This window comes from Mus caroli, unplaced genomic scaffold (genome assembly GCF_978045245.1).
Source record: "Mus caroli unplaced genomic scaffold, Mus_caroli_1 scaffold_11, whole genome shotgun sequence".
Taxonomy (NCBI): Eukaryota; Metazoa; Chordata; class Mammalia; order Rodentia; family Muridae; genus Mus; species Mus caroli.
Window position 1 is genome coordinate 113549750 of NW_028227266.1, and position 12087 is coordinate 113561836.

A 12087-nucleotide genomic window follows, 5' to 3' on the forward strand; every position below is an offset into this window, starting at 1 on the left:
TGTGGTTGCTGGGATTTGAACTCTGGACCTTCGGAAGAGCAGTCGGGTGCTCTTACCCACTGAGCCATCTCACCAGCCCGCACCTGGTAATTCTTATTTCACCCAATTTACAGCGACCCCGCTCAGCCAGAGACTCAGGAGGCTGCTACCAACAGAGAACAGCTCAGGGCAGCCCAGTTTCAGACACTGAGGACGGGTGTGTCAGAGAAGATATGTGACTGTCACAGCGTCACTGGAGGGAGTGCTGTTTAATGCACTCCTGTCCACACTCCATCAGAGCCAGGTGTTCTCTGACCCCCTGGGACAGAGACCTCCCTCGTGCTTATAGACAGCACAGCCCAGGCCCGGCAGGAGCCACCACTCCTCACTGTTCTGACACAGACTCCTCACTGGCATCAACCCTTTGCCAAGAATTACAGCTAAGCAAGTGACAGTTAGCAGAAGATTTACATTCAGTGGCAGTGAAAACGGAAATGAGGTCTTAAGATTCCCAGGTTTTTTAAAGTTATTTATTTATTATATGTGAGTACACTGTAGCTGTCTTCAGACACACCAGAAGGGGGTGTCAGATCTCATTACGAATGGTTTCAGACACCATGTGGTTGCTGGGATTTGAACTCTGGACTTTCAGAAGAGCAGTCAGTGCTCTTAACCATCTCTCCAGTCCCAAGTATCTTTTGCTTTCCATGTACCAAGTGTAGAAGAGGAGAAACAGACTCAAGAGCTCCTCAAGCAGCACTCACCCCTTTATTGGCAGCAATGCAGCACTCAGCCAGCCGTAGCCAGAGACGAGGATTCGCGTGGTACACCTGAACAGCTTCAATCAGACACTCGAAGGCAGCAAGAGGCCTCCCGACGTGCAGCAGCTGGATCCCACAGTTGTAGAGCAGCTCATATCTTTTGTTGGTCAGCAATGTACACATGGGTCTTCCAGAAAACTTTTTGCCTTGTGATAAAATGTGGAGAATAGATCAAGTAAACACTTCCATGTTTAGTACCAGTGACTCCAATGTGACACTGTAATGGTTCTCTCCCAGATGGTTTCTCCATGCCTAACTCCCCAAGTACTTGCCACTCATGTCAGATGTCTGTGCTAGGAAGGACACAGATGCCCAGGCTTGGGCCAGCTCTTCTGGCAGTATTGCTTCAGGGAGGTGAAGAGCTGAGTGAGTTACTGGCTTTCTGAACTACAGCACCTTGCCCTCCTTCAGACTGCTTGGCCACTTTGTTACCATGTGCTACACTTTCTCAGTGACTCAGAGTCTACAAGACTACCACTTGCCATTTAAAATACATTTTTCATCAATGTTTATGGTTTTAAAAATTAGAAAGATGCTTGATTTTAAGCATTTCTGATCAAAGATCCATATAATCTGAACGTAAATGACAAACTTCAGCAAGTTGCTTTAAGGTTTTTTTTTTTTATGATTTATTTTATGTGAGTGCACTGTTGCTGTCTTCAGACACACCAGAAGAGGGCATCTGATCCCATTACAGATGGTTGTGAGCCACCATGTGGTTGCTGGAAATTGAACTCAGGACCTCTGGAAGAGCAGTCAGTGCTCTCAACCACTGAGCCATCTCTCCAGCCAGCTTTAAGGCTCTTAGATGCCACCAAACCATCACTTGTGAAGCTCTGCCAACAATTTATAATAATATTAGCCCACAGTCAGAAATCCTAATGACTAATCAAAACTGGATGGCATACCACTCAGGACTACTGATCCAAGTCCATAGCAAACTGAGGGTCATGGGATGTTTTGGTCTTTTCTTTTTTTTCTGCTATGTCTATGTGTTTTCGTGTGTGTGTGTGTGTGTGTGTGTGTGTACATGTGGAAGCCCAAGCTTGAGGTGGAGAATCTTCGTCAGCCATCCTTCTGTCTTATTCTAGCAGGCATTGAGCTGCAGCTTCCCGAATGAGCTGGTCAGCTTGCTCCAGGACCTCTCAGCTCTGCTCTCTGAGGCTGGAATCACTCTCCCCCTGGATGATCGCTATTCCTTTGATTAGGACATCTTGTCTCATCCTCCAAGCCCTGAATGTATCTCCCACGTCCAGATCCCTCCCCAACACTTGCTATTTCAACCATGTGTGTCAAGGAGGACACTGCAGGTCCCCAGTGCTTGTTCACCTGGATCAGTGCTACCCGCACTGAGCTGGGCGCAGACGTTGTCGTTTTCCTGCAGAGCCTTCTTGAAGTAGAAAATCCCCAAATTGTGCTTGCTCATGGCAAAGTGGATGCAACCCAGGTTATTCCAGAACATGCATCTCAAGCATTCACCTGGAACAACACAACGACTTTACACACAGCGTCTGTCTCTGCAGTCTCTCCAGTAGACAGCGGACCTAGCTGCTGTCAGTTAGCTGACCGATTTGGAAAGTCAGTCAGTCCCTACAGGACAGTTCACGAGGCATAGAGCAAAGCTGAGTGAAACCCTGTTTTGATGGATTTCTAAAACAACCCTGATACTTTTTTATTGATCTTATTCTTTTTAACAAATGATAAAAAACAGTAACTTAATATATATGCCACACATCCACAGTGAAATCCTGTACAAACTGTAAGCTGTGAAGCACCTAAACATGGGAGCTAGAGTTCAGCTCAATGGTAGAGATGGCTTAATATGTACAAGGTCTTAAGTTGAACATACACACACATAGAAGCAGCTAGAATACATTAAATGAAGAATAGCAGGGAGAATGTATGCGGTAAAACAGAGTCTACAAAGCCTGCTTCATCTTAAGCCTCAGTGTCCACTCTACTCCATCTATCCACCTACCATCCATCATACTAACAACCACCTCAGACAGGACCTTGTGCAGAAAAGGCTGACCTCGTCTGAACTTTCTGTAGTTGAAAATGACCTTCTAATTCTCTTGCCTCTACCTCCCAGAGTGCAGGGATCACAGACAGATACCAGCACACCTGGTTTGTGTGGTGCTAGGGATGAAAGCCAGGGCTTTGCATATGACAGTGAACTCTACTATCTGGTAGGACCCTGGCACTATTCTCATTGTGAGAGGGTCTCACACTGGTCCTGGTGGCCTACAACCACTATGGAACTGAGGCTTGCTTAGCAATCTCTCTGCCTCAGCCTCCAGAGTTCAGGGATTGCAGGTGTCATCTGCCATACCCAACTGGGCATTCTTTCTTTCTTTTTAGAAGATCTATTTTCAGATCCATCAGAAGAGGGAATCAGATCCCATTACAGATGGTTGTGAGCCACCATGTGGTTGCTGGGAATTGAACTCAGGACCTCTGGAAGAGCAGTCAGTGCTCTCTTTTTTTTTTTCTTTTTTGGTTTTTCGAGACAGGGTTTCTCTGTATAGTCCTGGCTGTCCTGGAACTCACTTTGTAGGCCAGGCTGGCCTCGAACTCAGAAATCCGCCTGCCTCTGCCTCCCGAGTGCTGGGATTAAAGGCCATCACGCCCGGCAAGCAGTCAGTGCTCTTAACTGCTGAGCTATCTCTCAAGCCCTGAGCATTATTTCTTAGCTTATACATTATTTCATCTGGCCTATCAGTTGCCCTTTAAGTTAGAGACTGTCACAGAAGCCTTTGTCACCTGTCACATGTTTGGAAAACTCATGCCCACCAACAGTTATCATTTGTTCTGTGACTTGATCTTGTATGGTTTTGTTTTGTTTTTCTGTTTCAAGACAGGATTTCTCTGTGTAGCCCTGGCTGTCCTGGAACTTGGATCTGAAAACCAGGCTAGCCCTGAACTCAGATCTTTGCCTCTGGAGAGTTGGGACTAAAGGTGTGTGCTAACACATGTTTGTGTTTTTAATCACAAAAGCTGAATGTATTTTGTGGTCAAATCTTTAGCTATCTCTCCAAGATTGTGGGTAATGTTCAAGCAAGCATTCTTCACCACAAAGTAGAATATTCATTCCAGTTTCCTTCTACAATTTCTTTTTTTATTTTTAATCTCTATTGATGTTTTGTCTGCATGGATGTGTATGTGAGGGTGTTAGATCTTGGAATTACAGACAATTGTGGGCTGCCATGTGGGTGCTGGGAATTGAACCCAGGTCCTCTACCAGTCAGCACTCCTAACCACTGAGCTTTTAATTATTTTTACATTCCAATGCTTTCCGTTGGTAGATTTTTTTTTTCCCTTTGATTCAACGAAAATAACCTAAACTTAGCTTTCACTTTCTGAATGAACCATTCCCTGAGGCCTGTGTGGTGGCAGAGTTGACGGCATGTGCTTACAATCTTTGCACTTGAGAGTGGGGGCAGCAACATCAAAGTTCAAGGTTCTCCTTGGTTACACAGCCAGTTCAAAGGTAGTCAGTCTTCTGTATGTGAATCTGAGTACGGTGTTTCACACCTGTAATCCCAGTAGTAGGGAGGTAGAGTGAGTCAGATCTCTGAGTTTGAGGCTGGCTAGAGTCATACAGTGAGACTGTCTCAAAACAAAAGAAAATTACAGTAAATGTACTAACTAGCATGCCCTACTTTACCCTCATGACACAAAACACCAGCTTACGGACGAGTTGGTAACAGGATATTCACTGCCCATTTCCCAAGGCTGTATGCCCTGAGCTCTAAATTAGGCAGGGATATTAAAAAGAAGAGAAGGGGCTGGTAAGTTAGTTTAGTGATGGAAAAGCCGTTTTCCGAATCAGACTTTGGGTCTGATCACAGTCAGCAAGAGGCAGGCTGGCCTGGGCTGTACAGCAAAGCTGTATCTCAAAGAAAAACAAAGGACAAGAGTAAGCACGCTAAAATGTGTCAACAGACTCATTCTAGGTATGGCATACAGGCAATTTAAGCTACATTTTTATCTTCTAAATATTCTTTAATAAGCATATTTTATCAACAACAAAAATCATAATGGAAAAAAATTAAGGATTTCAACACTAGCAAATCACAACGCAGACAAATGAACTGACTCAATGACTACTTCATGTCTGGCTCTTGACCTGCAGTTGACTTTCCTCACAGCACACTTGTGATTTGAGAGATCATTTTATACCACAACAACAAAAACATCAGAAATAAAACCCAGGGGAACAGGCTGGCGATGTGGTTTATAGGTTGGGTGCTTTCTAGCACTCACTAGGCCTAGGATCAATCCCCAGCATCACACTCACAGGTGTGGTGGTACATGCCTGTACTTCTACCCTGAGGAGGTAGAGGACCAAAAACTCAAGGTCATCCGTACATGATACACAAGACTCAAAGCTACACAAACCCAGGAGACTAGAGTGATTGTGAAATAGGAAAAAAGAGACATGCTCCACTCTCCAGTGAACTCAAGACAGCAAAGTCGGGCCAGGTGGAGCAGGTTTGTAGGTACATGCTATGCATGCATCTGAACTGAATCCAAAACAAAAGCAAACACTGAGCATTCCCTCTCAGAATGGAGCAGGAACAGGGAAGGCTAAAATAAAGCAAAAATGTAATGAGTCCTCTTCCAATGTGCAGATGATATATACACTAAAATCTCAGTAAATGCTCTGCAGGAAGAAATATGAAAACCTTTTTTTAAGACAGAGTTTTGAAAGACAGTCCAGGCTAGCTTCAAATTCAAAATCCTCTCTCTGCTCCAGTCTGCGCAGTGATGGGATCAGAGTGTGCTACCATACCAGGCTTAGAACACTTCTACCTAAAAATGAATGGAAGTCACTCTGAAGAAACCTGGGATGTGTACGTGGGAGGAACCCCAAGCAAGAAGGAATAGATCAACTAAAGTTTTACAGTTTTCTTTTACCTGTCTTCATGAAGCCTGGATGCTCAGCAATGTTTGAACTATTTAACAGCTTCACCGCTTTTCGATAGTTGCCCCTTAAGTACTCAAAGTTGCTTTTAAGAAACAGGGAAGGTGCAGACTGTAAAGGAATATAAAAGTGATTTAAAATTTGTTTTCAGTTGTCTTTTGCACGATTGTGACATACTGCTGTGCATGGAAGTGTTTAGGACATAAATCAATCGGATAAATCATGCCATAGAAAACAATTTCTAAATGCTCACTGACCTGTTATTTAAAGTACCAAAGTCTCAAAGAGAAAAGCCTGTGAGTGACCACCTTAACAACAACAACAGCAACAACAACAACACTATAACTCATACGCGCAGAGTATCAAAAGACTGTCTTCATTCCCTGCATCCTCCCTGCGCCCAGCCTGCTCTATGTTCAAGTGATCTTCTACCTAAGCCTCTTAAGGAGTTGGGAATACAAGCACAGAACCCTGGGTCTGGCTAATTAAAAGCCAGTTTTACAGCACAAACTAGAACTTTTGTTTTGATGGTCATTGCAAAATTGATGGTCATGGTAGCTTGAATGAAAACAGCCCCATAAACTCATATATTTGAAAACCTGATCCCCAGGTAAAGGAGGTGTGTTACGGGGGCCAGGCTTTGCAGTTTAAAAAGCCCATATCATTCCCAGATAGCTCTCTACTCCTTGTGCTCCAGGATCAAATGCAAGCTCGCAGCTACTGCTCCGGCGCCATGCCTGCCCAATTGCCTACTCCTCAGCATGATGGTCATGGACTCTATTCCTCGGGAGCTGTGAGCCCCAAATTAAACAATTCATCTTGTGAGTCTTTCTTGGTCATGGTGGCTCCTCAGAGCAGCAGAACAGTAACTTAGCGAGTGGTCTTCTGTAGTTCTTTTTGTTTTTAAGAAAGATCGTATGGTTTGAATAAGAATGACGCCCACAGGCTCAGATATTTGAATGCTTGGTCCGAAGTATTACTTGAGAGGATTTGGAGGTGTGGCCTTGTTAAGGAAGTATATCACTGGGGGGTGGGCTCAAGCCAGGCTCTCCCTTCCTGCTGTCTGGGGATCCTGCTAGAGAACTTGCAGCTACTTTCTCGGTGTCATGTCTGCCTGTGCCACCGTTGTCCGCTCTCCCTACCACGTTATGAACTAAATCTTAAAATGGTAAGCAAGCCCCAGTTAAAGGCTTCCTTTTTTGCAAGTAGCCTTGGTCATGGAGTCTCTTTACAGCAATAAGGCATTAAAACAAAGCTTTATTTTTTTTAACTTATGTGTAAGTGTATGTGGGAGTGGGGGACACATTGAGTATGGGTGTTTATGAAGACCAGAACAGGATGTCAGATCTCCTGGAGCTGAGGTTTATAGCAGGCTGTAAGCCACCCAACATGGCTGACGGGAATAAAACTCAGGTCTTCCTGTAATAGTAGTACTTACTCCTGATTACCGAACAACCCCTCCAGCCTCCCCACCCTTGCTTTTTTGAAAAGACCTGGTCTCACATAGGAACCCAAGCTGGTCCGCCCGAGTCTAACACCCAAAGCTGGTACTGCAGGCCTGGGCCATCACACCCAAGCTTTCTATTTATGTGCACACTATGGAGGGATGTCTTTTTTTTTTTTTTTTTAAGGTTTTATTTTCACTATTATTTATAGGTATATGAGTGTTCAGTGCTATTGCAGGTTAGAGAAGGGTTTTAGATCCCCTGGAACTGGAGTTACAGGCAATTGTGAGCTGCCTGATGTGGGTGCTGGGAATCAAACTCACATTGCAAGAGCAGTGAGTGCCAACTCTCTAGCCCTTGTTTTTACATGGTCACACTTCAGCCCAGACTGGCCTTGAATTCCTGATGCCTCCACCTCTTAAATGATAGAACTGAATCCATGTGTGTGTGTCTGTCTGTCTGAGCTAGAGGCTAAACCCAAGGTCGACTGTGTGGTGCTAGGCCAGTGCTGTATCACTGAGCTATCCCCAATCTTTCTCCTTTCTTAGGATTCAAGTTCTCCTTTCATTAATTCCCAATAACCAGTTATTCTTGCAAGTATAAAAAGAAACCATGTTCCTATATGAAGAGAAGAAATTCCAAAGTTTTGTTTTCAGGCACCAATCTTTCTATTCCAAAATTCTTGGCTTGGATTTCGTACCACTCTCATTAAATCTTCACACTGGAGGGGCCTCCAGAGAGCACTGATTTAGAATGCAAATGCACACAAAGGTCTGGACACTGTTCTCTGAGGATCTCCATCCCAGGACTTACTTACTCACTTATTAACATACCCTCTGTCTATGGTCTGGTCCTTTCTCTCTGTCGGCCCAGAGATCTGGTCAATAAGCAACTGTAGTCTCAGGGATTATTCTAGGTATCAGTTTTAAAAACAGGATTTATTAGCTGGGTGGTGGTAGTATACACCTTTAATCTAGTGCTTGGGACTCATTCCTGGTCTACAAAGTGAGTTCCAGGACAGCTAGGGCTACACACAGTAACCCCGTCTCGAAAACCAAAACCCAAACCAACCACACAAATATAAAACCCCCCAAACCAAAATAAAACCCCAACAAAACAGAACAACCCCCTCCACACACACAAAAACAACCAAACACCAACCCCTCCATCCATAAAGAAAGTCCAGGATTTCTTTACTCGAGTGTATGTGTGTAGGTGTGTGTGTGCATGTGTGCAGACACCACAAAACGGCAGCAGATATCCTACCCTTTCCCTATTCTGCTGAGTCTGCTGAAGCTCCCCCTGAACTTGGAGAGTGTTTCCAGTGGTAGGCTGGAAGCCAGCAAGCCCTCCTCAGAGCTGGGGTGACAGACATATGTTTTACCTTTGCGAACTGACAATCCTCACCGTCTAAATAAGAAAGCCAGAAAGTGAGCAGCCAGAGGAAAGCCCAGGAGGAACTTACATTTCCAGCTGTGTTCATGACAGACTTGATTTCCCTTTTGCAAGCCTTCAGGGACTTCATCTGGATGTACCCTCTGACTTTGTACTGCCAATGAGGAATGGAAACATATAAGAGGGGTGGGTCACTTGCACAGGCTCAAGCTTTGCTCGCCAGTCCAGGACATTAACTCTCATTTGCATACAACATAGTCAAAAGCCAGTCATACACAAATGCAACTAAAATTATCTTAAGTATCTGTTTCCTTTTTATTTTCTTGTGGTGCTGGTGATAGAAACTAAGGCTTCATGTATTGCAGGCCATCACTCTACCCCTGAGCAAAACCTACAAACTCAAATCTGCATAAGATAAATTTAAAATTCAATATATTACTTTATCATACACTACAGGCTACTTCAAACTTCTATACAGTAATTTATAGAAGTTACAATGTATATATTTCAAGCAAAATGTATTTAGAGGGATAACTGCGCTCTCAACTCCAAGCCTTTGAACCTGAGTAAGCGCACCGCCTTGAGTTAGTGCTCTCGTGCCTCTCACACTGCCGCTTGCTTGCCCACTCTGTGAGCGTGCGTACCTGGTGTATCTTGGACTTGGCAGCCTCTATTAGAGCTGCACTCTCAGCCTTAGGGTTGGCTCCGTCTTTGCTGCTGTTATTGCCAGTCTATAAAATAGGAAACAAAGTCAATCGGATTGTTAGGACGCTAACTCAGTTCCAGGTGAGCTAAGTCAAGTACCCAGAGGCCATTTCCACACTGAAGCTACTGCAGAGCCCACACCTAGGGACTGAGAGTCACATGGCACACTAACGTGGCACACTTACAGGAAACTCATAGATGAGGGACCCATTTAAAAATCACAGGTGCCACTCAAGACTGCCCCTCTAAAACCCAAGACAGACTCTGTCTCTTTATACCCTTCTCCACTGTAAAAACTGCCAGCACCATTGAAGCCCAGCTTCCTGAGGAAGCCCTCAATCTCCCACCGTCCTGACCTCAAACCCCCTTTGCCTGCAGTGGGAAAATGTCCCCAGCCACTGCCCACACTTGCAGACACTGCTCCCTTCCCAGCTCCCCCAGTTCCTCGGCTCCATCCCTCCTTTTCTGATAGGTCAAACTGTTCAACTCACTGTACTCCATCTGCCCCTCCCCGGCAGAGGGCCCAGAGGACAAGGATTACATAAAGTGTTCCTACTGTCAGATCAGAAACACACAGACACACACACACACACACCTACTGAACTAAGGCCTATTTTACCAAATATTAACAGTACCAAATATTATGAAAATGAAATATTTGACAACACAAGGTTTAGGAGTGAAGCTGAGAGCATTCAACCGGAATCTCTAACATACCCTATTGGGTTGAGAAATGTGAAACATGTAAACATTAATAAATGGAACACTTTACACACAGTTTACAAGGGTAAGTCAGATATTAGTTTCTGTGAATTCCATCTCCATAAGCTGCTAGGATACTATCTCACACAACAGACACTGGTCACACTTCTAAGTCCAGCGCCTGGAACTCACCTCGTTCTTCCCGTTTTTGCCACCGCTACCCTGTGAAATCATTTTTTCTAGGACGGCAAGAAGATGCAGAGCTTTCTCAGCTTGGTGGGTTAATATATACAAGTCTACGAGCAAAAAGCACACCGCTTGGGCAAATTTTTCTTCTGGCAAAACAAACACACAAATAGGAAAAGTTATAATCCAAGGTTGAGCATACATCTCTGCTTACCCACAAATAGGACACCGCCCTGCAAAATGAAGCATGTCTTCCCCCAAGCAAAGGATGCCGCTAAAGCCATGACTGAAAGCAGCACGTTATCCCTGGAACTCACTCTGTAGACCAGGCTGGCCTCAAACTCAGAAATCCGCCTGCCTCTGCCTCTCAAGTGCTGGGATTATAGGCGAACAAATGTTTATTTTATGTGCATGAGTGTTATAAGTGTGCAGAGATTCCTGTCTTCTACACACATATACACACACACTCAACTGCACACCCATGAACACACATAGAAAATGACCAAAAATCCTGCCTGTATACATGTGTATTCTTGGTGCATGCTGAGACCAGAACAGGGCATTGGATCCCTTGAAACTACAGTTACAGACAGTTGTTGGCTGCCAAGTAGGGCTGGGAACTAAACCCAGATCCTCTACAAGAGCAAGTACTCCAAACCACGGAGCCACTGTCCAGCCCTCCTAATCTTTCATGTAAATTAAGGTAAGAAAGGTCCCTAAGAGAGTATTCAACAGCAAAGAAGAGACAAGAAGTTTCTGCACTACCCAACAGTTCATTTTCGCCCTTCCTTCCCTCTTTGTCCCTTCCTTCCTTTTTGATAGGGTCTCACGAAGCCCAGGCTGGCCTCAAACCTAGGCTGTATCAGAAGATGACCCCAAACATCTGGTTCTCCTGCCCAAGTCCAGGAGGCTAGGATTACAGGCATGTGACAGCATGTGGGGGACCTTTAAAAACCAGGTGGGAAAGAGTGCTAAAGGAAAACTGGCCTTCTCTAGACTGAAAACTAATTTAGAATTTTTTGGTCATTTTCTATGTGTGTAAAAAGGTATGCAGTTGAGTATGTGTGTACGTGTGTGGAAGACAGAGGAATCTCTGCTGTTGCTCCTTAGGGACTGTTTACTTTAGTTGTTCTACCTGTATGTATGTCTGTGCACTCCATGCATGCTGGCTGCCTGATGAAGCCAGTAGAAAGCATCAGATCTTGTCAGAGCGAGCAGCTCGCTATGTGGGTGCTGGGAACTGAACTCATGCACTAGAGCAGCTGGTGCTCTTACCTACTGAGCCATCTCTCCAGTCCCTGTCTCTAGTTGTCTGAGGCAGGCATCTCACTAGCCTGGAGCTCTTTAAGAAAGCCAGGCTATCTAGCCAGAATTCTCAACACATCTGCCTGTGCACCTCCCCAGCAGTGGATTGCAGCCATGTCCCACAGGCCCAGCTCTTCTCATGTGGACTCTGGGCACTGAATTCAGGCCCTCACACTCACAGGGCAAGCTCTCTACTGAGTTATGTATTTCTCCCATTCTTTTCCCCCCATATAGCTAGATTTAGGTCATCTAGGTAAAAGCAATAGAGGAATTTGCAAGAGAGAGGACATACCAAAAGGTTCTATGAACTGATAGAGCTTCTCGCCCACAGATATGGCCTCTGTGTACTGGCGCAGATGATAGAGAATGACTGCCTGGTTATAATACAGCATGCTGTTCTCAACATCGTCTAACCCATCCATCTCTTCAACAGCCGAGTGGACCTGAAACAATCCGGGCAGAATGCACTCTAACAACAGCAAGGAAACAAACAGCAGAAGGAAAAGAACTCAGCGAGGTGTGTGGCACACCCCCGTAAGCTCAGCACCTAAAGCTGAGGCAGGAGAACTAACACAAGGTCATGGTCAGTTGAGGCTACACAGTGAGTTCCAGGCCAGCCTTT

General features: G+C 44.9%; 1 protein-coding gene across 5 annotated transcripts in view; it reads right to left on the reverse strand.

The window, feature by feature from the left end:
- Positions 1–12087, reverse strand: part of Cnot10 (CCR4-NOT transcription complex subunit 10) — a 53816-nt gene that overhangs the window by 31147 nt on the left and 10582 nt on the right. For all 5 annotated transcript variants that reach the window (XM_021171734.3, XM_021171733.3, XM_029481668.2 and 2 more), the window contains exons 4-10: positions 11758–11908; positions 10167–10309; positions 9212–9298; positions 8638–8721; positions 5721–5838; positions 2130–2279; positions 744–946 (exon numbers count right to left, since the gene is read on the reverse strand). In XM_021171734.3, the coding sequence (XP_021027393.1) occupies positions 744–946; positions 2130–2279; positions 5721–5838; positions 8638–8721; positions 9212–9298; positions 10167–10309; positions 11758–11908 (936 nt within the window). The remainder of the gene's footprint in view (positions 1–743; positions 947–2129; positions 2280–5720; positions 5839–8637; positions 8722–9211; positions 9299–10166; positions 10310–11757; positions 11909–12087) is intronic.